At 47.9% G+C, this 26,883-nt stretch overlaps 1 protein-coding gene across 1 annotated transcript; it reads left to right on the top strand.

Annotated features, from left to right (window-relative positions):
* The first annotated feature begins 9,101 nt into the window (after positions 1–9,101).
* On the top strand, positions 9,102–20,001 carry CDHR5 (cadherin related family member 5). Its single transcript, XM_040066365.2, has 15 exons — positions 9,102–9,180; positions 9,369–9,544; positions 10,514–10,564; positions 10,899–10,991; positions 11,106–11,204; positions 12,299–12,409; positions 12,729–12,905; positions 13,251–13,341; positions 14,520–14,617; positions 14,909–15,115; positions 15,649–15,765; positions 16,271–16,343; positions 17,040–17,045; positions 18,422–18,576; positions 19,426–20,001. The coding sequence occupies exons 1-15, from the start codon at positions 9,102–9,104 to the stop codon at positions 19,999–20,001; spliced, it is 2,109 nt and encodes a 702-aa protein (XP_039922299.1).
* The last annotated feature ends 6,882 nt before the right edge of the window (positions 20,002–26,883 follow it).

Here is a 26,883-nt window from a genome sequence, read left to right as displayed (position 1 = left end):
GTGCTGCCATTGCAGGGGGTACAGCCTCTCCTGGGCTCCCCAAAGGTCAACTACACCTGGACAGCTCCATCAGGATTTGGGACACCATTGCTGGATATGTGGGGCATGACATGGTCCTCCCGCAGCCTTCTTGGCCTGGCTTGGACCCTTGTGCATTTTTGCCATCCCAAAGCCATGGTGCAAAGCATGTCTGTAAGATTTTGGGATGTGTTTTGGCCAGTCATGTTGTCTCCAGAAAGAAGAGCAGCTCCAGCAGATCCTAGGGTCTGGGTTCTGGATGGGCTGGCAAGGATTGGGCAAACTTAGTAAGGATTGCCCTGAATAAACAGCAACCCCAAAAGCTGGATGGGCTTTCCTGGTCCAAGGCAGGAGCAACGATGTCCATGTGACAATAGCAGCATTTATCCAGCCTGTTCTTAATGCTCTCAGGAGGGGGATTCTGAATGCATTCCACTGCTTCTCCAGGGAAAAACTCTTTACTGATCTCCTGCATCAATTACTTTGAAAGTGAATGGGAATTTCTCCCCTTCAGAACTTAGAATGACCCCCCAGAGCTCTGAGTGCTGATTTTGGAGAATCTGCCTGTATCCTCCCTCTGCTGTAGGCCAGGATAGGTAGCTCTGTGATGAAATCCTCTTTTCTAAAATGCAATTTCTTGTCTTTACCTCCAACATCAAAAAAATGCCAGGTTAGCGTGTTCTCTCAAATATTGCCAAATTTGGGACTAAAGCATTTAGTGTTGTTCTAAGATGCTGCCTTTCACACTGCAAGATTTGGTGACCCCTCCTGCTGTAAAGAGGAGGAAAAAGACCTTCCTCAGATCCATTCTCAGCTCTGATGCCCTTGAGGCAGAGCAGTAACCAGAGCCTGGGTGTTGAAGGGGGTGGCCCCAGTGTTTCATAATCTTTACTCTCTGTTGGCACGAGGGTGGCCCCAGGCATCAGCGTGGCTACTGGGAATAGCCCTGGCACCCATGGCAACTGGATTTACTTAATGTATCCCATCACAGTTCCCTCCACACTGGGCATGTCAGTCGGTGTCAAGCCTAAGCACAAAGATCCTGATCCAAGCTTTATATCTGGCAGCATCCCCAGGGCAGATCAGGAATGGCTCCCAAAGCTCACAGATCCCTTCTCCATCTTCTCCTGGGGCATTTCTCCCTGCTGTGTTCAAGGAGTGTGTGTGTACAGCCTCAGCACTCCTCAGTGTCACCTGTTTGTGGCACTTTGCTAAAATCCTGTAAAATCATTGTGTGCTGTGGACAGGTCAGTCAGGGCAGCCAGGGGCTGGGATCAGTCCAGCCCTGACTTCCTGCGCCTGCAGGCGTGGCAGTGGTACAGGAGCAGGGATCAGGTGAGACCAGTCATTTCCTCTATCATCCTTAGAGCCAGAAAACAGCTGAAAGCTTTTCTCTGCAGTGATGCTGCCCATAGATAACGGGTTATAGATTCCATCTAAATGGGTGATTTAATTCTGCTTTGTGCCTGCTGGATGCGGGCAAGGGGAATCTCCACTCCTGCTGGGACTTGGAGTGTTCACACAAATGGAGAATGGGAGAAGCAAGGTGCAAATTCACAAAGCTCCTTTCAATGGATATTGTTGATATTGTTAAGCAGGATTCTTTATTACTCCTGTTTCCATAATGTCTCCAAACTCTCACTAGATGAGAGTTTGATGTAAATTCTGGTTAAGGAGAATCAGATGTTATTTCACAACTGAGGAATTGTTTTGGGCCCTGGTTTATTCAGTTATGAATTTTAGCTTGAAAATGCTTTTGAGTTCTCTCCATGGCCCTGAATTTCCTCATCAGGGGCTTCCAGAGCTGCACTGGAGCACAAGCCCAAGTTTGTCACCTGCATTAAGTTGCAGCAGCGCTGGGCATGGCCACACCATTTTTTACCCCATCACCTTTTCACTCTGCCCCTGCTGGTGGAGGCAAATCCCCTGTTTTGTTGCAAAGTAGTTAATCAGGTTACTTATTTCATGTTCTTCCAGTCCCCAGAACCTTTTAGTGTCCCGTTAAACACCCTCTGCTGCCATCGTGGGGCCACTTTGTCATTCCTACCTCTTCTCTGTCTTCATCCAGATTCTCATGGCAAACTGAGTTTCCCCAGAGCCTGGAGGCATTTCAGACCCACTCAGGTTGTTTGCAAAGGAAGGAAAATTCCATTAGTATTTTTTACCTCCCTACGTGTTGTTCAGCCTCTTTTGTGAACCTGAAGCTGCCACCACCAGTGCAGGCAGAAGCAGAGGCAGAAGGCTGCAGCTGGAGAAAGCAGGTACAGAGAGGAGAGGAAAGTGCTTGGGAAATGCCTGGAGCAGAGCAGGTCCCAGAGGAGGAAATGTGTTCCCCTGACCTAGTGCTGACCATGGCATGTCTTGGTGCTCCAGCCCTGGAATGGGTCCTGGAGCGTCCCTGCTGTTTTCCCCTGTCCCTGTTGCAGGGCTCTGGCTGCAGCCTGCACTCACAGGCTGGAGGGCTGAGGTTCTGCTCATCTGCATTCTCACAAGGGAAAGGTGATGGGGAAAATCTTGTCCTTCCCAGTCCTCTAGTTATGGGGATAGCCTGTGCTTTTCCAAGGAAAAAGAAAGATAAGTAGATTAAAAGTGTAATACAGCTCCCATTTCTCCAATTGGAAGGTTAAAAAAAAAAAAATTATGGTGCTTATTTCTTCCAAGCTACTTTATACCATATAAAGAAGGAAAGAAAGAGTAATCCTATTTTCTTCCTCTATTTCCATGTCACTTTTAGCTGCAGTATTTGAGACCAAAAAAACCCCAGCAACAGCAGGGAATAGATTTAGGGTGTTTTCCATACATGTATAAGTATGCTGGGTTTTGGACGCTATGCCAGAATTTGTACTTGGCAAATCTTTCCCAGTTGAAACCACAGTTCAAAAGGTGTTGTCCCCTCATGGAAAAGTCAGCCCTGAACCTACTGATCAGGCAATGCTTGCCCTAAAAAAGTGACACATCATTCAGCCAAATCACTGGTACACACAGGGACTCACTGACAGATCCTGGCAATCGCAAACATAGCCCAAGCCAGGATGAAATGACAAGAACAGAAGATTAAGCTCCTATCAAGAGGTAATTAAAGGCAGGAAATAAGGATGACAATCGTAGTGAATCAATTGCTACGAGGATGTTTGCCCAACAAATGTCATTATAGGCAGAAGCAGGAATTATTATCCATCAGCAGAAATATTCCATCAAATTGCTGCGAATGACCTGATCAGGTAATTAAAAGGACATTCCAACCCCGCTGCGTTATTTGCTGTTAATCATGATTGCTCATATCCATATCTTTACCCAAATAATTGCTTCTGATAAGACTGCAGATTTATAGAGGCCCCCAGGAGGAGCAGGCAGTGGAGCATCAGCTGTGAGCTGGGAGCAACTGGGATTGGTGAGTCCAGCTGGGGTGAGTGGGCTGCACGGGCTGCCTTTCCCCTTCTCTCACTTTGGGGGGTAGATCTCAGACCTCTGTGATGCCTTACTGAGCTATTGCTATGAGGCCATCCATGTCCTGAGCAGCAGGGCTGGAATATGGGGGGGTTCTCTCCTCAGGGCTTCCAGGCTGGTTTGGAGCATAGTTCTTTCAGCTAAGGGTCCCAGCTGGCCAAAGAGTCATTTAAAAGCAGCATTGATGGGGAGGAAATTAAAAGCTTGGAAGTATCCTAAGAATGTTAAACAGCCCTTTGGTGATGACACTGGAGATATATCTGCTCCTTTGTGGTCTGGCTAATTAAAAAAAAAAAAAAAAAAAAACAATGCAATCATTTTTGATAGGCAGGAGAAGTTCCCCAACAGCCATCGCTGCTCCTGGGAACTTTGGCAAGCAAATATGGTTTACCCAGGGGAGATAAAATTATGTCCAGGAAGAGAAAAGAGAAGCTGATCATGGATTAGCAGCTAAAAAAGTTATGAAGAGAGGCTAAACTCCAGAGCCAGGGTTGGGGTTTAAAATGGTCTCTTAAATATGGTGCTCCCAAGAAATGCCAGCCCAGGGGAGGCCAAATGCTGAGGTGAGATCCTGGGGCCAAGGGATTGTGTGACAGCTGTTGGGCAGATGGAGGGACAGGCTCGGGATTCAGGTTCCCCTTGCCCAAGGATGCTCTGGTTTTGGTGGCTGTTTTCAGCTCCCCCTGTGTCCCAGGACTAAGGAGTCTGCCTTGTTTGGACTCCAGTAAGATGCTGATCTTTGAAATGTCCTTCTTGTTTTACTATTCCATCCCGTCAAAGCTGGATCAGGCAGGAAAACACAACATTATAGCTCAAAGTGTGTGTGAGATTAAGCTTATAGTTCCTTCATCCTGTCATCTGTTTGCTCTGCTGCCCACATTAAATATTTGCCCTGTGGTTTACAGTGAATAAATTTCTGTATAAATCCCTTGTCCTTTCTCCTTGTGCCTCTTCTCATCTTGCAGCACCTCCAGAGCAGCAAACAGTCCCAGAAGGGTGGCTAGAAAGTGTTCAGAATTCTCGGACAGTCCTTTCATGTTCTTTGTACTGTTTAGCTTCAGAATAAAGTGAAAACCAAGTGGGAGGACTTTGATTTGGGGTTAGCAAAGTGCCATATTGAGAGATTGCAGGACAGTCATGAAGGTTTGTTTCTTTGCAGGAGGAAGGCAAATAATAAAGGAGTGTGTTATAAATTACGGGTAGAGCTGCTGCGTGATCCTTGAGGAAGGGTGAGCACCTGGGAACAAAGGGGGGAACAGCTTGGGAATAAAGGGGGAAAACATGCCATGGCTCTTGATAAACAAAATGTACTTTTCTTTTTATTTCAGTAAGAAAACAAAATAGGAGGGCCTGCTGTGACTGCAAATCTGTGTTATTTCATTTTTCCTTCTTGAAAGGTTAGAGCATAGGTGGATATGGGCACACACATGAGCCCTTCCTCTATATGAGAATGAATTTTATTTAGCACATGTAATTTTTTTTTGTCTGAAACCCCCTTGCAGATGTCTCCAGGTGTTTAACTCTGCTGGCAGGAATTCCTGCCTTATTTACTTGCAGTGGAGGTGTTTCCACAGTCCTGTCTCTGTGGGGCATGTGAATAGCACTAGACATACACCAAGGTCACTTGGCCTGCTGCTCACAAAACTTCATGCTTTATTTCAGGAGAGAACATGGTTTCCATTATGACAACTCTGTGGCAAGTAATTGTTCCCATGATTGTCCTGTCCCACTTCTCAGCATCTCTGCCATCCTGGGAGAGGTAAGCATGTCTTGGGACTCTGCTTTCTTTTTCTCCATGGTTTTTGTCCAAAAAGCCTGCTAGCTGAAAATCCTTTTAGCTGCCTTCCTGAACTTTCATCTGCTTGTTTGTGGATCTTCTTCTTCCCTAAACAGATTTAGTTAAATGAGTGCAAATATTGTAAATGTTTTTGCTTGCTTAAGAATGGGAACATTAATTTTATTTAATTCGGGAGAAAATCTGGGCCTCCAAAACAAAACACAGTTACAAGGATACTTCTGAGTCAGTTTTTCTCCTGTGCACTTACACAGCCTGATAAAGATGAGAATTTCTGTTTCCAATAGCCTGGTCCCATGAAAACATAACCAGAAATAGCCAACCCTGTAAGTTTCACCAAATTCACCAAGGGAGTCACCTGCAAGGGCTGGTCTTTCCTGCCCTTATCTAAGTTCTTCAGCTTTATGCCTCTGGATCTTTGTTTATTATTTCTCCAGCTTCTTGTCCTGCTCTTTTGTGCTGAATCATCAATAACCCCACATTCCCACATCTTTGTGGCAATTACATAAAGCAAGGGCAGGTCATTTTCCTGTGTGATGTTTAACAAAGACATTTCTAAAACTCCCTTTGTCCCCCCTTTTTTTGTGAAACTTTGCCCAAGTGGCACAAATTCTTGCCCACGAGTGTTCAGGACTCTCCTGCCTTGAGACAACAGTGTTTAATGCCTGTTCTTGTGTGTTTTTAAACCCTTCCTTTTGACCCCCCTTCCCCGTTCCGACACGCAGGATGGAGCGCCACGCAGACGGGCTCTTCCACAGCGAGCTCAGCAAGATGAACGGCAATGCCTACGTGCAGCAGTTGGTCAAACACCTGGTGGGCCTCAAGGACAGGTGAGGACCAACCCCACCCACCCTCCTGAGGCATGGAGATCTCCAGGGGGATTTAGCCCAAAGATGAGAGGGGAAGGGGAGGGATCCAGGGCCCCGCAGTGCTGGAGGAGAGGCGTTGCTGTGCCCCGTGGTGAGTCCTGCGGGCCGTGGCTGGGAGGTGCAGCCGCCGTCCCGTGTTGTCCCCTCACAGGTCCCAGAGGCACTCGGATGGGCTGTTCACCAGTGAGTACAGCAAGATGAGAGGCAACGCCCAGGTTCAGAAATTCATCCAAAACCTCATGGGCCGCAAGCGCAGGTGAGAGGAAACCTCTGGTGTCCCGGTCCCCACCCGGGGCTCTCAGTGCCACAGCAGCCCCCACTGAGGCCGTGTCTGTGAGCACGGCAGCAGACACAGCACGAGGTGCGAGCGCTGCTCTGCAGCGGTGGTGGTTTGGTTACGTGATTGGTGGTTTGGGGTTTTTAATTCATGCTCATTTTCTTTATCTAAACCAGCTCTCCTGGCCCGGTCAACACAGACATGCAGGGGAGAGAGGGAGTAAACAACACCGAGGAACTTTGCTTTCTCTGGTTGTACCAGAGCTTTCTGAACGCCAGGTGGGTGGGGAGGGATTGGTCACCTCTGTGACTCTAAGCCTCACAATACTGAAGCCAAAAGAGGATTTTTTATGAACAGCCATAGAAAAGTCAGTTGTTAAAAACAGTAAAACCCAGGGAAGCAAAAGAATATCTTTTCTGAATCATTTCCTGAGAGTTGTGTTCTGGATTGAACCAATTATTCATCCCGTTAGGAAACGTGATCTAATGGTTAAATTTGAAAGAAAGCCTTTGCTGCCCGATCTGGATTCAGCTGCTGATTGAAACACACACCTCAGGATGGGTTGTCCCAGCACCTGGATATTGTCTTTTCCTAATGCCCAACAACTTTCCCTTAGACATGTCACTCTTAAATCACTGTAATTAGAAGGAATAAGCTGGCCCTTAGTACCTTTCGTGTGCACAACGGGGGTGAAACACCGCTGTGCATTTGTAGAGTGCCTGGCAGCAGGCAGCCATGATGCCTCTATCATTCACCTGCTCCTTGAAGTCATCCTTGAATGTCACTAGGTGGCTTTGTCACACTTCCTGCAGTCCATGCTCCCAGAAATAATGGACTATCCCTGATTTTTCCCTTCCCACAGCCGCTCGGACAGAGATGCCAGGGAAGCTGCTGCCATTACGAGCCAGTACGTTTGCCCCTTCTCTAAGCAGCTGGCTGCAGACATGAAGGAGGATACAGATGGTTCTGAATGAAGGTGAAGGGAAAGAAACAGCCAAGGAGACAGCTTTGCACATGTTTGGCCTTGAAAATAAACAGGGAAGCTCTTGCTTGGGAAAAACTCTTGAGATAGGCAAATAAATAAATAAAAATAATCCCGGAAAGCAGTCAAAAGCCAACCTCAGAAACCTCTGAGATGACCCAAAGTGAAATGTATGTGAGTGTCCACTGCTGTCAGTAGAGGGAGCCTGGGTGAAGCCCATCCCTTCCCCTCTGGGTTGGCATCTGGCTGCCTGCTGCTGATCCCAAATAAAAACGGTTAGCTGTGCCTGTGCCTTGGCTGCTCTTTGGGAAGCTGGAATGAGGGTGGTTCCATTACAAGGTCTTGGATTATTAGCAATGCAGGGGAAGAGCCTTTTGCCAGGATTCCCCTGTATGAGGCGTGGTGGGACACATGGCTGGGCTTGGGCAGTGCCTACAGCGCAGCTGTGCACAGAGGTCGGAGTCAGGGCTCCGTGTAGCAGGAACAAAGCCAGATGTTCGGTCTTATGGCAAAGAAATGTTCTGAGAGTTACACAACGGAGATACTCGCTGTAAAAGTTGTTTCCTCTCCATTCTGCCCCTGGAGTTGGTGGCCCAGTTTTGTCAAAGCCACTAAAGACAAAGCTCCATGAGGAATAATTTGTTCCCACCACTTAATGAGGTTTATATGCTGTCCCTGTGCCACACAGGCAGATTGCTCCCCTTTGATGGAAGAGACATGCCAGCTTTCCTGTAAAACCAATGGATTTTGGAGAGCAGCTCTAAAATAAGGATCTTCAGCTGCAATCCTGTGCTTGTGCAGCCCTGCCCAGCCCATCCTGCTCCATCAGTTTGTGCCATCTATGATGGACCTGGCACCTGCAAAAGGAGCTGTTCCCACTCAAATGCACACCTGGGCACCATTCCCTTACTGAGGAGCTGAACGAAACTTGGCAGTTGTTCATTTTGGTCCATAGGAAGCCGCTGCTAGGAAAGATTCCTTTTGAAATACTTTTGGAAGGAGTGTTGACAGCTCAGATTTCATTAAGCCACTAATAAAACACCTGGCTGAGGTGCAACATCTGAGAACTTCCTGAAATCAGAAAGAATTTTAAAAGATCAGTGAGAGCAGAGGTCCCCTGAAAACTTCAGGAAGCTGCTGAGATTCAAATAGTTGAAGATTTCCTCGTGTGGAATCTCCTGGAAGGAGATTCTGGGAAGCATCTCTACAAGGGGCGGCTACCGGTAGAAGATGTGTTTTCTCTACAAAGTTGCTGGGCATTCCCTGGACTGCAGGTGAGCCTTGTCACTGCTGGGATCCACTTGCTTACCTTGTGGGATACAGACCCCACTCTCTGGCATGTCAGAAACCAAATTTTCCCTCTTCCCTGTGCTTCTCAAGCCCTTGTCCTTCATGCTCAGCTGGGCAAGACCTTGGCTCTGAGTTCTTAACTGCTTCAAATATATCGTTGTTGCCACAGTGAGTTTAGGGTAGGAAAGATCCAGGGAAAAAAGAAGCAGCGAGGATTTATGTGTCATCATGTTCCATGACTGGTAAATCCTTCAATAAGTCATCCAATGGGACAAAGAGACAAAGGTTGAACCACAGCAATCCACAGCCAGCTGGTGTTTCTTGACGCCATAAAGTGGTGAACGCAGACAAGGGCACAGGGCGGAACAGGAAAAAGATCAGCTTAGTTGGAAAAAGGGATTTTTCAGCAGCTGGCAGCTGACCATGGCTATTTCTCACTGGCTCCTCATGTCTGCACTCTTTCTGCTGCTCCTTTTGGCACAGGTTTCGGCACAGGCACCAGGTAAGCTTTTTCACGAGGTCCATGTCTCTGAGGAACATCTCCCATGGCGGGGGGGGGTGGCTCTGTTACAGGTGGGAGGTTGCTCCCCTCCAAGCCACCTTTGCTCCACAGCTTGTGCCCACAGCTCTCACCCAGCTCCTTCACAGGGTGAATCCTTGGGCAGTTTTGCATCTTGTGTGTTTTTCCAGGATGTTCTCTCGACAACAACAAACCAAGCGTTCCTGAGAATAAGTGTCCTTATGTGGTGACCACCATCCACGTGCAGCCAGGTTTCACCCTAACAATTGATTCCAGTTCCTCTGATGGCCAATTCTTCACCATTGAGGGCACCGAGCTGCAGCTGACAAAGTGTGTGGACTATGAGGTAAGCCTTTAGCTGGCAGGCTGGAGGGATGGGATGGATAATGCTGGGAATGCAATGAGTTTCAGCCTGGAGTCTTGGACTTCCAGGGATTCTTAACCTGCTTCTAGAAATAAGTGATTTCAGTTGTGTGAGTTTGGGAGCTTACAAAAAAGATGGAGAGAGACCATTTGTAAGGACCTAGAATGACAGGCTAAGGGGGAGTGACTTCAAACTGCCAGAGGACAGGGTTAGATGGGATATTGGGAAGAAATTCTTCCCTGTGAGGGTGGTGAGAACCTGGCACATGTTGTCCAGAGAAGCTGTGGCTGCCCCATGCCTGGAAATGTCCAAGGCCAGGTTGGACAGGGCTTAGAGCAGCCTGGGATAGTGGAAGGTGTCCCTGCCCATGGCAGGGGGTTGAAATGAGATGAGCTTAAAGATCCTTTCCAACCCAAATCATTCTGGGATTCTGTCATCTTGTGTGAAGCAGAAAGGCAGTATAAAAGGTCATTGTGTTCACTTAGGTTGCTGCTAAATTATTTTAGCTCCCTGGAGTGCTCTGTATACAGCCACAGGCATCCTTAAGTTCCCTTTCAATGTAAAAGCTCACTTTTACTTGAGCGAAGAGCAACAACAAGAATTAACACCCTGCAGGTGCAACTGTACTTGCTGCATAGAATGTTTTTGATTTATTCAATTTTAAAAGAAATCTGTTTGATTTCACCTGAGGTGAGAGAGAATAGCAGATTAACTCTGCCAGCATCTTACAGGATTTGCAGGGAAAGCACCTGGAAGATGGGGCTGCTTTTATATCATCACAAACAAGATCCCAGCATTAAGGAAATAAAGAAAAAGTTAGATACACCTGAAAATAAGATAAAGCCCAACAGTGTTTCTGATTCAGCAAAGCACAAATTTGGCTCATTTGCTTTAGCCAGAGTTTGTACTCTTGGGCTGTTTCTACAGTGGGTGAGTTTGTTTTTCATGCAGGAAGACACCGTGCTGCTATTGTACCTGATCTGCAAGGATGCTGCCAGCCAGGTGAGTGCTCTCCCACCGCTGAGCCCTGGGACAAGGCACTGCAGGCAGCGCCTGCTTCCCTCTGCTCTTCCTAATCCTGGCACTGGAGTGGGCAGATGTCCTTCTCGTTGTGGGCAGACGTGCTGTTCTCATTGCCACAGAGAGTGCCAAGGCTCTGCCAGTGGGGAGGGCGTGGCAGCAAGCCCACAATCCTGCCCCAGGATGGGGGCTGGCTGCAAACCCCAGCCCCATCCAGCCCCCATCCTTACACCATCCCCTCTGGTCACTCTGCAACGCAGGATCGGCCCCAAGAGTCTATTTTTGTCTTTGATTCTTTGATTTGCCCGTTCTGCAGAGCAATTCCTTTGTAATCCTAGTCACCGTTCTGAACGAGAACGACAACAGCCCCGTGTTCGCACAGCCAAACCTCACCAGGGATGTCCCAGAGGTAAGGGGTTTTGGGAGCTGCTCACTGAGGGCTGTGGGACTGAGGAAGAGTCAGCAGGGAGAGGACATCAATCCATTTCACACAGACATTAACTACAAAAATGTCTTTTTTCAGGATACAAAAGTGGACACAGCCATTGTAGCCCGTGAAGATGTAACTGCTAGTGATGCTGACCTGGACACCATCGACTATGAACTCACTACCACAGTGCAGGTGAGCATCTCCGGGGACGAACTGTAGCTCTGGAGAAGCTCAGAAGAGCCCCAGCTTTGAGGAGAAGTCACTGCATTTAGCTCTCTCAACAAAACCCAAACATTGATTTGGTTAGCAGAACAGAGCCATCAGTGCTGCAGGTATTGAATTCTCTTATGGCTCCCGCTTTTAATGCACTGTACAGATGAAATTTTCATCTAGGATATTCAGAGCCATAATGACTCAGGGAAGTCTTATTGGCATGATCTGTAATCATTACAGGAGACCTTTGGACCTCAGGGAGCTCAGAATTGCAGTGAGTCTGAATGGAGTCCTCGCCCTGATTGCCAACAGCAGCACAGAAAATGGATTGTGCACACAGTTAAACCACTGCCAGTCCAGAGTGCAAGGGCTGGCTGTAAACTAAAATCGAAAGGAAATTCAAGAGAAAAATCAATATAACTATATCCCCAGGGAATTTACGTTTCTGTGAACAGAAACCACCAGTTTTTCAGCTCTGGGATCAGACTTTGCATTCACATTGGTGTAAATCCAGAGGGATTTAGAAATTCAGAGGTATAAGATTAAAGGAGAACTGAAGCAACTGCAGAAGGTTATAGAGTAAAATGCAACACATGATAATTCATCTTGGCTTTACAGTTTCTTTCAAAGTCCAGCTGTGTTAGGCTGAGGCAAGTGATCCTGCCAGCTCTCAAAGGCTGAGCCAGCTTTGACCTTTTTTGTGCATGGAAGTGAGATTGATTGGCTATTAGGGATCCAAAATGAAGGATTGTTGGCAATTTGCTAAATGTAGGAAATAAATGAGGTGATAGATTTCATCCAGAAGCTGCTGAGCAGGTGGGCAGTCAAAACAGGAGGTCTGGGAGAGGAAATTCACAAGAACAAACCTTTCTGACAAGCCAGGCAACTCCAGTGTGCAGTACCAAAGATTAAGTAGCTCAGACATTCTCACAGTGCTCCTCATCCAGGTCCCCAGGATGAAAGGTCCAGTTGGGATGACGAAGACAGCAATGAGCAGGATTTAGAATGTCTGTGATTGAGTCTGCTATATATTTTATCTGCTAAATCTGTGATTTTTCCTTTTCCTTTGCCAGGACACAGACGGTTATTTTGCCATAAGAGGAGTTAATAACCCAGAAATTTATTTACAAAAAGCATTGGACTATGACAAATTTAATTCAACAACGTTGCTCTTGTATGCGAGGGTAAGTGGCTTGGGAGGAACAGAATGCCTCATTTGCATGGTCCCCCTTACCTGAAGGATGAGTGTGGATGGGACATCTCTGGGATAACAGGAGGGAGGGTGGGGACTTTTGGGGGGCGCATCCGGAGCATCCTTTCCCTCTCCGTAATTCCCATGACAGACCTGCAGCCGGCCCACCTTTGTCAGCAGAACAAGATAACTTTAGCTGCTCTCACAGTGTGGCAATGGCTAAAGGGCCCCAGGCCAGTGCTCTTGGCAGATGAGCCCTTGTTTTGGCAGTGAAACTTGTGTCTCACGAGTGTGCTTTGCCTTGGGGGCAGGACAGGCCTGTGAACAGCCCCGACCCCACCAACACGGCCACTGCAACCATAACCATCACCATCAGGCAGAGTGACACCCGGGCACCCTGGTTCCTGCCCTGCATCCTGCTCCACAACGACACCAGCGTCTGCATCAGCAGCCCCTACTCCGGCAGGGTCAACATCTCCGAGATGTCGGTGAGCAGGAGGGCTCAGTGCCCCCGGTGGGAAGCGCCGAATCATTTCCGTGAGCTTGTGCTGGTCTCCAGTACAATGCAGATGGTTCAGCAGAACAGGGAGCCTTCATCATCCCCCCACCCCAAGCAGCTCTGCTTCCCTCTGCTCCTGCAGCACATCACAGGAGAGGCAAGAGCTGGAACACCAGCTCAAGGCTGTGTCACCTCCGCCCTGCCACAGACACCTGCCAGCAATAAATCCCGTTCTGGCCAGGCAGAGCCACAGGATCTGCGCTGGGCTGGGAGAGCTCCGGTTGCTGATTTGGTGCTGGCTTGTGGTGTGTGATTGTTTGCCTTGTTGTTGCAGAGGGACCCGCTCGTCCTGGAGCCAGGACCCATCTATGCTGTTGACCCTGACTACACCATCAGTGACAGGATCGTGTACAGTATTGTTGGGGGTGAGTAGACCTTGTCACCTTCCACAAGGGACATTGCCCGTGTCTCCCGTGGTACCTGCCAAGAGCACTTGAGGGAGGGCCTGGCGTTTGCCCCTCTGTTTCTGCCACAGAACATAACTAGAGCCGCAGAACATCGTTCATTAAGTAGAAGAAACAGACTGTACAGAGAGGAAGAAAAAAATAATTACAGTCCCACAAACCGATCTCAATGAAATCTGCTTCAAAAAGACTTTGGGGTTTTTTTGTGAGACATGTTATATCTTTAAGCTTTTAGATGTGATTTTGTCAATCTGGTCATGCTACTTTCACGTGGTCTTTGAGCTAAACCTAAAATACCCATATTATCAGCCTAATTTCTATTCATTGCCCAGAATTATGTTTTTATTTCCCCAACACATTGCCTCTATCTTACCTGCCCTGTTTTAGTCTTGATTCCAACAGGATCGAGGCAAAGGTCAAATTGGTCAAGCGGGGTGTTCCTCTCCCTTTACCTATTATATCTCAGGACACCACAGTTGTGAATATCCTACTGATATCAAATGTATTAAAGAACATCAAATTCCACTGGTATTTGGATGGCGTGTGGCCTCCCTCCCCACAGTCAGTGACTCAGATACTTGTCAACAGAAAGCCCACAGTGTCTCAGGGTGGGGAAGAGAACTAAAAAATCTGCTTATCTTACAACATGCATCCAACATAGGTACTTTTATGATTCCCACACAGATGTAGGAATCTGATTTCTACCTGTATATAAATACAAGGTTTGTATCTAGACTCCCTTTGTAAATACTAAAGAGAAATGAGCATTCCCACAGCAGACCAGGAACTGGATGGAGATTTTCAGTCCTCAAATTGCACCAGAGGCTCTGGGCATTTATCGTACTTTAGACTGGCAATCTGTGGGTCTAGGTACTGGAAATGCAAAGCTTTGTTATCCTACCTCATTTAATTGGGTTCACACACATTCAATGTGTCCCTCTGCATCCCTGGCCAGCAGTCACAGTCTTTGGAGCAGCCAGGAAGGCAAAGAAAACAGCATTTTGCCTTGGGTAAATGGTATTTACCCAAGGAAAATTCCTTGAGGGTATTTTCACTAAGACATGGCAGAATGAGTCTGTGAGCTCCAGGTCACTTTATGAAGGAATGTGATGGTTGAGTGGTCTTTGCATTTTCTCTAGGGAATACAGACCAAGTGTTCTCAGTGGATGCAGACACAGGGAATCTAACCATGAACAAAATAGTGACTTCCCCAGATTCCTTTCTGTTGCAAGTTATGGTAAGTGATGACATTACAGCTAGCCACCCAGCACAGCTGGATTTCCAGGAAACAGCAGCCTGGGTGTGACAGGAGTCAGTGAACTCAAAAATAACTCAGTTATTCCCTTTCTTTGAAGGGCACAGTGCTTGACCTATGTCTTGCACCAAGCCACATGTGAAGCTCCTGCAGCAGCTGAGAGTTTCCCCTCAGGTGTGGGTGGTGACAGCAAAGAAATTTCACCCTGGGCACATTCTGCTGAGTTGGGAATTGCAAGGGGCAGAAGTCTGGCATCTCTCTCTTTCTCTCCAGGCCACCCAGATCAGCAACATAAGGAAATACTCTGTAGCCACTGTAGAGATCAAGGTCATCAATAAAAGCAATTTTCCACCCTACTTTGAGAAGGAGGTCTACAGCGGGACGGTGTTTGTTGGGCTGCCTCAGAGAAGCTTCGTCTACCAAGCTGGTGATCCTTCTACCCCCCTGATGATAACAGCAATGGATCAGGATTTCTCTGATGTAAGAAACTAAAAGTGCTCTTGTGCTCTCTCTGACTGTTTCAGGTTTAAAGCAGGATCAGGAAACATGAGGGAGGGGAGGTGGGCAGAGGCAAACACATGTTGTCCTTTAGTGTTCCATGCTATACTCCCTTGGAAATTCCACAGATACCGGAACCACTGACGGTGTGATGTAATTGGGGAGAAGCTGCTGGACTCCCCTCTTCCAAAGCCAGTCCCACACAGATCAATTGCATAGGTGTGTGTTGCTTGGGCAAGTACTGAAGTTGCCAACCCAAGCTGGGTTAAGATTTGGGATTTTTTTAATTTATATATATATATATATATAAATGCTTTTGTGATACATTTTTTGCCTCTGAGCAACATGGTGAACGCAGTTGAGTTCAGCCTTTCTCACCTGCTCAGCCCAGGTTTATTTATTACTCTCCACACCTGCTCATACCTCAGGTGTTTTGGACAAATCTTGCCAAGGGGTGGTTGGGAAGATGCACGTGAAGCACGGTGTGGTTTTATCACCCATCTCTGGCCTTTCAGAAAGTCAACCCAAATATCAAGTACTATCTCAAAAACAGCACCGATTTCATCGCAACCAGGGATGGGCTCATCCTGACCAACGTGGTGCTGGAGTCCCCAGGAACTGTGACTATCCAGGTAGAGCACCTTTCTTGGGTAATTTGTCAGGGACGTGGAAAGAAGGAGGAATTCAAATCCTCTTTTTGCTTGGGTCAAAAGAAGCAGTCAGTATCTTTAGACTTGTAAGAAGGTAGATGTTCCCTTTGTCCACATGCCTGCCTGGCACAGAGCCATGCCCTGTGGAGCTGTCTGAACCAGCCTGGCCACAGCACTGGAGGAGCTCCACGGTCAGGCACAGAGAGGTGCCAACACCTGCTGCTCCTGCCCCACACTGCCTCAGAACCTGTGCTCTGCACTGTGCTGGGAACTGAACACAGAGCAGGCACGAGGTTCAGCTCACCCGCTCCCAGGGCCGGGAATCTTCAGAGCTCTTGTTCCCCTGTGACCAGGCTGTCCAGCCACAGTGAACAGCTGTGGTGAGGACAGGGACTAGGTACTTTCTCCTCAAAGACCCCCCCACAGACGATGAGAGTGAGTTGGAGATCTGGAAGTCCCTAAGCCATCTCTTTCCTGTGTTCCATAGGCTGTTGGGAAAGATGTGTTGAGCCTGCAGGAAGCAAGCACCATAATTGTGGTGGAGATCATCCTTGCCACAGGTAGGCTGGGGAGGAGGGTCTCTGTTTTCTGCTTTGGGGAGTCTTTTCTATTTCTGTGGCAAACTGGCCATGATGGGTCACCTGCTGAAGTCTGTGGGCCTGGGCTGAGGCCAACCCTGACCCTACAGAAGGTTCTGTGGTGGCTTTAAGAGGGAAAACACTCCCACAACATCCTCACAGCATAGTCACCATGTGCCTCAAAAAGCCTCCCGAGACTTTAAGAGGTGCTGTGTATTGGAATGTCTTTTCTCGTTGTTCCAAAGATAAATCTGGGGTTGGTTCATGCTGGGAAATAACCTAGGTTGTCTTATCATGGCAAAAGAGACCCTGGCACACCATTGCTCCTTTTTAGCCAAACACAGAGAAAACTGCAATGTTCTTGCCTGTCTTAGGGAGAGCAGAGGGCAGCTGGCACACCCCAAAGCCAGGCTTGCCCATGAGCCAAAGAATTTCTGGTCAGGTCAGGTCAGTGTCTTTTACACCAGGATTTTATGGTCTTAGAGGAGAAACAGCCCATGAGTGGTAAGAGAGCTGTGAGGCTTCATATGTAACCCTCCAGCTACTCTTTAACCTTGTCAACGTAAAAACAGCTCACACTTCCATACTGCTGAGAAATGACTCTTAAATTGGTCTTCAAATAAATTAGGATTGAAGTTGATTAAACTTCTTATGCTTTGAGTTAAGATGAACCAATAGCAGTGAGTTTTTATCTCAGGATAGGCAGACAGTGCCCATACTCCACTGGATTCTACACAGTGATGTGTGATTGAAGTGCCATCACTTCACCCTCTTATCACAAAAACAAGTGAGTTCCTGAGTGTAAATCTGGATTCCCCTAAAGGTAGTGTCATTTCACAGCTAAAAACCACTGGAACCCCATTTAAGGGCACATAAAATACACCATAAAAACTAGTACATGTATGAGCTCACAGAGTTACAAATGCTCCAAGCATGTGCCAATGCTTCTGGGCAACCTTGAAATGTCGCCCTTGCTGCTTACGGTACACAAAGCAATGTTGAATATGCAGAATTACACAGTTCTGTGATGCTCTGTGGGCTGTGGCTCCCCAGGAAACAGGATTAAGCAGCAAAAAATCTCTGAGGTCCTAAATCCTTGCCGAGTTGTTAATGATAAACTCAGGGTGGATTCCAATGCAGAGGGAATACTCCAATTCCACTGCCATAAACAGGTCAGCAGGAGAACAAAACCTGCTTTCATTAATCATTAATGAGAGTCATTTTCACTACAAAATGAAGCTGGGAAACTTAAAGAATCCCACCACCAAGCAAAGCTCAGAATGGTACTGTCTATCCAGTCTGGTGTCAATCTCTATACAGATACCTGACACTGACCAGTGGCTGGAAGCAGAAGCTGCCCCTGAGCAGACTGGGCAATATTGCTACAGCTACAAAAGGCCATGAAAGGTTTTTCTTGTCCTGGGGATTTTCTAATGCTTTTCCTATTTTCTATTTCTGTTTTTTTTTTTTTTTTTTTTTTTTTTTGTTTTTGTTTTTGTTTTTGTTTTTGTTTTATTTTGATGTGCTCATCTGTAATGGAGGGCATGTTCCAGGTGAAAGGAAGCATTGCATTTTCATACACAGATGTACAATCAAACCTCATTTTTGCATTCAGGTGTAAAAGAGTGAAGTGGGAAAGAAAGAACTAAATAGCTTCACTCCATGTAGCATTTCTTGCCTGACGCAGTCAGGTATTTATTAACTTAGTTAAATCATGGGGTAAAAGTCACTGTCCTGTAAATGGCTGCTATGAATTCATGGAATTTATTGGAAATGACAATATTCTGTGTAATAAAGAAAGAAGCCCCCTGCTTTTAGGACAGCAAAAATGATCTTCTGTTGTATCAGATATATTACTGTTACATTCTGCAGCACAGGATGCTTCCTTGCCTTTCAAAAATGGGTTGGAGCTTCTCCCACAGTGAAGAGTTGTGTTGAAAAATGCTGCCTGCCAGTTTTAGGCTTTGTAACACTGTTGTTTTGTTTTGTTTTGTTTTGTTTTGTTTTGTTTTGTTTTGTTTTGTTTTGTTTTGTTTTGTTTTGTTTTGTTTTCCTGGCAGCCCCCTCTGACAAGATGTACTCTGCTCAGGACATGGCTGTCTTAGGGGGCACATTAGCAGCACTGCTGTTAATTGCCCTAGTCATCCTGGGAGTGCTGATATGGAAATCCTGCAGATGGTACGGAAAACCTTTCAAACACCTGATGAAGAAAAAGGTAAGTGCCTTGTTTGTACCTGAACTTCTAAGAGTTAGAAAGTGGGATCTGAGGAAGCTTTGAAGTATGGATGGGCTGCCCAAGTACCATGCATTTGTGTCAAGGTGGTGAATCACTCCCAAGATGAAGTCTGAAGAGGTGGCATCACTTTGGTGTTTGCTGCTGTTCTTTCTGCCCCTGAGGCTGGAGCTGTGTGGTGGATGATGAGCAGACACGTTTAAGAGAGCACCACAGGTCCATGGAGCACAAAATCTAGGATAAACGTGGCACACATCAGGGGCAGTCTCTGAAAAACACCTGTCTGTGGTATAAACCATTGTTCATTCTCCATAGTCAAAGGAGAGGAGAGTTCCTTCATACCTGATCCCAACGCCTGGCCTCAGACACTGCCCTGCAGCTGAGCTATTTAATTTTGGACCTCTCAGGTCCCTGGCAGATTGGTCACTGGGAAGTTTAGGGTGTAATTTGTCTGACCAGATGTTGGTCTGTGCCATAGGCTGGGCCTGCCAGGAGCCCAGACCTGAGTGCAGAGCACATAGCTCAGGTGGGTAACAAAAGTCCTTCACCCTGAGAGAGGGAAATCCCGCTGCAGAATGGGGTGGGTAAAAACCACCACATACATGGTGCTGGAGAACAAGCCCACTTACCTGAGAAAACTCCAGAAATTAAGGAGCCAATAAAAAATTTCTCTTCCAGAGATCTGGATCTTTCCCTGGCTTCAGATAGGTCTAACTGCAAACCAAGCTGAACTTTCCTGAGCAGGAGCTCAGTCACTGCAGCCACCCCTTCCCTCCCGCCCCCAATTTCTTTTCCTGTCACTACAGTCACAATGTGTCTCTCCTCCTCTAGCTCTCCAAGGAATTCTCTAGGGGTTACAAATATTACCAGGAGGATGAACTGTCAGATGGGAGCAACAAGCAGCATGAGACATCAGAAACCAGCAGCGTCCAGGCAGAGACTCCTGTGCCAGAGCAGCCAGCACTTGCCCTGCACTCCTCCAGGGCAGAGGAAACGGAGAGTCTCCCAAAGGGCTCCATAGCTCCCACTGTTATCTTTGACCAGGAAGAGAAAGAAGAAGAAAAGGAAGAAGAGGCTGGACAGGAGAAGGAAGTGAAGTCAATCCTCAAAACAGACCGGCACGTGGCAGATGATGGCTACAAAGCCGTGTGGTTTAAGACTGACGTGGACCCCGAGGCTGGAGAGAGGGTTGAGGTGATTGAGGACAGTGCAGCAGCAGATGATGATGAAGATGACAGTGACCAAGATCTGCAGAAGAATGAAGAAGAGGAGGAAGAAGGTTCTGACACAGACAGTCACCACCGAGGGCTGGGAGTGTCCTTTGCCTCAGAGAGCTCGTCACCCCCAGCAGTGGTGACAGTCAACTTGCCCCACACAGATGCAGGAACAGATGACTCTGAGCTATAACAGAAATTGGGTACATACCCCCAAAAATGAGACAATCTCAGCTTCTCTGCTGACATGAAGCCCATCTTTCTGCTCAGGGGAAAAACTGGAATGCAAAAGGGAGAAGTTATCTGTCCTGCTTGTCTGAATGCAGCAAATAAGGCCAGAAGAGATTACCACTAATTTAACCCTTCAGTGAGACCTTGGAATATCACTTCAGATTTTCAGGGTGAAGCGTTTCATCTTTCCACCTTCCTGCCTGTTCCCCCTGGGTCCCTTGACATCGCCTTTCCTAAACTGGCTGCAGGTAGAGCAGAGCTGTAGCTGACCTGGCCCGGCTCACAGGAGCGGTTGAGTTGCACAGTCCAATGTTGTTTGGCTCTTTCCTCTGAGGTGGGACCCTGCAGGTGCTCCTGTGACTATGCAGGAGCTGACTTCAAGGCTTGGCTCTGTTTTCCCAGCACAAGCAGCTGGAATGTGCCACCAGGCCCTTGTCCTGCCAGCCAGGAGGTTCTGTGCTCAGGACCTGCTGTTTTCTTTGTCACTGGTAAACAAGGACTAATCACGTGTTCTTTACTGAAGGACTTTGTCATCAATTTTCTATGTCATAAACGCACTAATTGTGCAGTACTTTAGATGTTATCTGCTATCTGTCAGGCAAAAAAGCTCCTAAGATATTATCTTCAAGTGCCAAGTCAGCACTCTGTTTCCAGGTAGCAGAGGGAAGGAAATATTTGATGCTCTTGTCTAGGTTTGCACCTCCCATCAACCAAACTCTTCCCCCAGCTGGCAGCCAAAAGCTGGGCTGCTTTCCACCAGCTGAGAGCATGGCTGTGTGTATTTGCATCTTCTGATCATCAGCATAAGATTTGTGCTGCTCCTGGAGAAAGAAACCAAAGAGTGACTGCTGGGATCTGCAGGAACATCAGAGCACATGGTGATTTCCAGGGAGGCTTTTATCCTCTTGGGCCATACATGTCCCTGTCCCAGTGTTCCTGTGCTCACTCCTGCCCTGCTGTCTCTAAGGAATGCTGCCTTGGACTCCTGGACTTCAGGAGATGTGTCTGTGCGGAAGATCAAGCCCAGGACCTGGGAAACTTTCCCTACTTCCTGCAACAAAGCTGTTTGCCCAGGAATTACAGTGTGGTAATGGAGGGTGGGGAGTGTGCCCAGTGTTTCCCATATGAAGAGTCCCTCCAGCAGCTTTGGGATACGTCCAGGAAGCATTTCCCACAGGACTATGAGAACTCTCAGGCAGCTGCTCACTGCCATGCCAACACCTCTGGCCACCAGCAAGGCTGAGGGTCGATCCTGCCTGCCCCCCATGCTGATGCTGCTCGTGGCAGGGTTCTTGATGCGTGGAGAAGCTGGAGTGCTTCTCTGCTCCGTTTCCTTGGTGGCTGTGCCACGTGTGGTCCATTCCTGTCAGTGCTCTGCTGTCTGCCTGCAGCTGTGTACTCTGGATTTCTGCTGGCACACTGATTTATGAGCTCCCTGTGACTGCAATCTGTGTTCAGCTCTTGGTGCTTCCTTTCCCCTCAACAGTGTGCTTCCCATACTCTGGGAATGGGACTGGTCCCATCAAACCAGTCTTTGTTCTCTCCCAGATCTCATCAGTGCCTACAGCCACGGGATTTGGTGTTTTTCAGGGTTTTGGGTGTTTAATTTCAAATGAAGTGATGTTTGGTAAATATTGTGACTGTGGAAGTGGTGGTTGTTGTGAGGAGAAGCACAACATGATAATAAAACGCGGCAGCAGGCAGAGCTCAGCTGCTTCCAGCTATCGCCTGTTAAAGCCTCCACATCCTGTGTTCTTGACTCTTGTCTTTTTTGGAAAGAAATGAAGAAAAATGTGTAAGGAATGAGAAAATTTTAACCTTTTAAGTTCAAGCCATGTGAGCTTGCACTCCAACTCTCTGGGTTGGTTTGTCTGCTGAGGCTGGAGAGGGTGACAGTTTTTGCATCCTTGTACAACAATCACGTTAATTCATAAACATCTGCATAAGAAAGAAAAATGTACTGATAGAAATGTTTTTAGAAAATTGGATCAACTTAAGTGGGTTTTGATAGCAAATAAGTATCTAAGTACCTTGAGGATCTCATCCTTACACTCCAAAGACATTCCAGTGCTTTTGGAAGTTTACAGGTAAAACCCCATCGCCAGTCAAGCCCTGTTTTTATTTCTGTACCTTTTTTTAAAAAATATTTGTAATGCAGGGCTATGAAAAGCTGGTCAGCAAATCTGCAGGGTGAGAAAGAGCAGTTCCAGTGTGGCCATGGTAAGTGTGGATTTGAGGTTTTACAGGTGGGGGTGGCACAGATGCCCAAGGGGAGGGTCCTCACAGCTTTCCAACTTTGAGCACCTTCTCCTGATGTAGCACAGACCTGGAATGTGCCTGTTTCACCTTCATTTTCACCTCTAGAAAGAAAAGATGCCTCTCAGCTGCCTGGGAAACTCTAAAGCTGAACTGAAACCAGTGGGTGCAAGCAGGGAATTGAAAAACTCAGGTGAGAACTGGGGCGGTGTTTGAGGCTGATCCGGCTCAGGTCAGTGCTTACCTGTGGGGGGTGGCCCCACACGCTGAGTTCAGCCAGGACCAGGGTGACAGATGCTGCATTTTGTGTCCCCTGAGAGTTTCTGCCCCCCTGGAGATTTCCTGCCGGGCCGCGGCAGCGCAGGGAGCGGAACGAAACCCGCGCCTCCCGCGGCAGCGCCGGCCTTTGGCTCTGCCGTGCCAGGGCCTGGGAATTGCTGCTGCCGCTGCCGCCCCAGCTGGGGCTGTGTCCTCCTGCAGCCCTTGCCAGCCCCACACACGAGCTCCAGTGGTGCCTCTGGGCCGCCGTGGGAGCGATGGCTGGGAATGGGCCTCAGCCCCGGGAGGATCCTTTTGTTCCAGAGCAGCTGCACAGAGCTCTGGGGCTGGTCAGCTTCAGAGACTGATTGCAAAAGTCCCTGAAGGGAAGAGTGACGGTGAGGTTTGTCACAGTACTGCTTTCAGAGCCCACCTGACAGCGTTTGCTGCGTGCTGGAGGCGGTTGTGCATTTGCACTGCAGGGAATGAATGTCCCCTTCCCAGCTCAGCCCAGCAGATCCCAAAGGCTCCTACAGGAGTATTTATCCTTTACTTCCCTTTGTGATAACTTCATCTCCCCCTGCCATGAGCCAGTCCTGGAGCTCTCCTGGAGAAAACCTCCTGGCAGAGGCAGTTTGCAGAGGAGCCCAGGGCTGTGTTTGGAGCAGGGAGCGCCGAGAGCTGTGTCTGCCTGTGCTGCCCCAGCCTGTCCCATCCACATGGAACAGCCTGGGCAGGTGGGATTAGATGGAGCAAAATCCCTCCATGGAAGAGGTTTTCTGCCGCGCAGATCAGGCAGGGGCAGGCAGTGAACTTTGGAAATGAGCGGATTTCCCCCAGAAAGCGTCGCTCCCATCAGCATGAATGACCAGACCTGTGCCCACTGCTCAGGATTCACCCGGCCAAGAGCAAGAGCGAAGGGTGGTTTGGGTCTGAGAACTTGAAATAACTTTGAATCAGAAGAAATCACCTTCTTCTTCTTCTTCCTTTCTTTCAGATGCTGGAATTGCCTCTGGATGTGCGCTGAGCTCTCGCTGCAGGGGACTGCCAGGCCTGAATGTCTGTGAGTTCATGTTCTTCTCACTGGGGAACTGGAAATAATCATTAGTTATTAACTGCAGAAATGTTTTCTGAAGCCTTTCCCAGTAGATCTTCTCTTTCTGCCTTTGAATTTACAGCTGTTCCCTGCTGTCATTTGCCTGAATTCCTTGCAGCTCCTCACTGGGAAAGCCTGGGCTGAGTTAGAGGGGACAGAGGTGACAATTTTAGCTGAAAACCTGGGGCAGTTGAGAGGGGACACAAGAACTGTTTGTGTGTCGAGGGGAGCACGGTGGCATTTTTGAGGGAAAAGCTGAGGTGATGTTTAGGGGAGAAAATGCACATTTTGGAGTAGAAAAGAGTTAATCCATGTTGTACCAGAAGGAAAATTTTGGGGGTAAAACTTGATGTAATCTGTAGGGGACAGAATGAATATTTTGGAGTAAAATGAGGTTCTCAGTAGTAGATAAGTAAGGAAAATTTTGGAGAAAAAATTTGCCAAAATCTCAAGAGTAGAGAATGAACACTTTGAATGAAGAATAGGGTGATGAGTACTGAGCATGGAGGGAAAACTTGGGGGCTAAATCTGAGCTAATCTCTAGAGGAGAGCATGAACATCCTGAGGTAACGTGAGGGAATCAGATGTGGGCAGGTGGGGAAATATTACATGAAACAATCTGTAGAGTGATCATTTTGAAGTAAAAATTAGGTAGAGATGGACAGTTTTGGGGGTAAATCTTGACAAAAGCTACATGGTAGAAAGTAAACACTATTGAAGCAAAAATGAGGGAATCAGTAGTGGACAGGTAAGGGAATTTGAGGGGGGAAACTTGAAAAAATCTAAAGGTTGAGAAATATTTTAGGTAAAAATGAGGTAATAAGTTGTGGACAACTAAGGAAAATTTTGGGGGTAAAACAAGGTAGTCTCTAGGGAGAGGGAACACTGACAAACTGAGGCAGTCACTGGGGGTAAGCAAGGAAATTTTGGGGGTAAAACTTGGGAAGATCTGTAGGGCAGGGAATGAACATATTGAGGTAGAAATGATCAATATTCAACACTGGGAAGAATTGGGGGGGGCAAACCCTGAGGTAATTATGTGGAACAGTAAGTGTTTTTGGGAAAAAATCTGATGTAATTTGCAGAGGACAGAATGAACATTTCAGGGATAAGTGACATATCTGTGTGGTTTTGGTTTTAAAATCTGGTTAGCATACAGGGGACAAAATGGAAATTTTGGTAATAAAATCTGAGTTAACCTCTAGAGGAAACAATTGATGTTTTGAGGTAAAAAGGAGGTAATCAGTATTGAGCAGGCAGGGAAAATTACGGGGCTAAAATGTGAGATTATCTCTAGGAGAGAGCAGGAACATCCTGAGGTAAACTGAGGGAATTGCTGTGGACAGGTGGGGAAATCTTGTGGATAAAACTTGAGGGAATCTCCATGGTAGAAAATGAATATTTTGAGGTAAAAAAATGAGGAACTCAGAGGTGGAGAGGCAGGGAAAATTTCAGGGGTAAAATCTGAGGTGATCTGTAGCAGAGGGGATGCACTTCATGGGCCAAACTGAGGTAATCAATTATGGACAGGTAGGGAAATGATTGGGGGGGTAAAAATTGAAAGCATCCATAGCATAAAGAGTGAAAATACTGAGGTGGAAATGGGGTAATAGGTAGTGAACAGGTAGGGAATATTTTGGGAGTAAAGCTTGTGGCAATCTCCAGAGTGGAGAAAGAATGCTTTCTTGTAAAAAATGAGGAAATCAGAAGGGGACAGGCAGGGAAAATTTGGGGGGGCAAGGTGAAAAATTCCCCAGGGAAGAGAATGAACATCATGAGGTAAACTGAGGCAATCGCTCGTGGACAGGTAATGTAAGTTTTAGGTGTAGAAATTGATATTTTCTCCAGGAGGGAGAATTAGTATTTTGATGTAAAAATGAGGTAACGAGTAGTGGACAGGTTGGGAAGACCTTGGGGATAAAGCTTGAAATAATCTGCAGAAGTATTCTGGAAAAAATACCTGATGTAATTTGTAAGGAATAGAATTTAGTGGATGAGACATACAAAACCGTGTGGTTTTGGGTTTTAAAAACAGGTAATATATAGAGAACAAAACACTGGCTGCTGGGATTTAGATAATTCCACACCTTTGGCTGCTGAAATTTCCCAGCCATGGGGCTTTGGCTGACAGGGCAGCACAAAGATTGTTCCCAGTGTGGGGCCCAGATTTGGGGTTCAGCCTTGCTGTTTAGATTCATTATTATAGCTATAGCCCTGAATTCCTGCTGGAACAAGCTCACAGTGCCTCCTGGAGCCTGGATATTCCCATGCAGAGCTGCCTATTTAACACCAGCTGTGCCAGGAACCAGCAGAGGTCCAAGGAAGCTCAAGAGGAAGGGATAAGGACAGGCTGATGTTCCATAGAAGTTGCTGTTTGTAGCCCTCATCCCCAGCCATGTCCCTGGGGGGCTCTTGCCAGAGTTCCCTGGAATTCAGCAGATTCCCCCCGAGCTCGGGCTGCGGTCGATGTTTCCAAGCAGGAGAAGGCGCTGGCCGGACGCGCTCCCGGCCCCTGCTGAGGCAGCTCCTGTGCCCAGGGGAGGAGATCTCTCCCTGCAGGAGCTGAGTTCATTCCAGAGCCTCGGGAGGGGCCTCTGGGAGCTCTTCTCCCTGAGGAAAGGGATGCACATCCCTGCCTTCAGGACACCTGCAGTGTGAGCCACCTGTGAAAGCTGGCCCTCAGTTCTGCAGTTCCAGCTGGCTCCCTGGAAAACTCCAAACTTAACCCAAACAAAACTTCATCCACCTCTGACCTTTTATTTTAAGGCACCTCCGAGGGCATTGCTCGGGATTCAGTTTCTGTGAGGGAAATTCCCTCGGCTTTAACGCTGCTGCTGGAGGATGGCCCCAGGCTGGAAGGGAAGGGATTGGAGCTGGCTGGGACATACCTGGTGGGGGTGTGGGAGCCCCAGGAGCTCGGCACCGGGAATTGCTGTCTGAGCTCCTCTGCAGACCCAACGTGCCGACATTCCCAGGCGCTGCCAGCCGTTCCTCGGGCTGGTTTTGGGACGTCAGCGGGCTCTGTCCGGGCCGCAGCGTCTCCGGGGGCCCGTTCAGAGCAGCCCCCGATCCGTGTCCATCCCAGCGCCCGTGCCCGGGCCGTGCGTGGGGCACGCTGCGCGCCACGGGCGGGACACCGAGGCACGGCTCCTCCCCTGCACGGGCCGAGGACGAGAGGGGCCGGTTCCCTTCCTGGGGCTCCCGGCCTCCTCCCGCCCCGCCTTCCCGGCCGGC

Source organism: Hirundo rustica, chromosome 6 (assembly GCF_015227805.2).
Source record: "Hirundo rustica isolate bHirRus1 chromosome 6, bHirRus1.pri.v3, whole genome shotgun sequence".
In the NCBI taxonomy this organism is placed as follows: Eukaryota; Metazoa; Chordata; class Aves; order Passeriformes; family Hirundinidae; genus Hirundo; species Hirundo rustica.
Note: the sequence above shows the minus strand (reverse complement) of the source record. Positions and strands in the feature narration are given on the sequence as shown.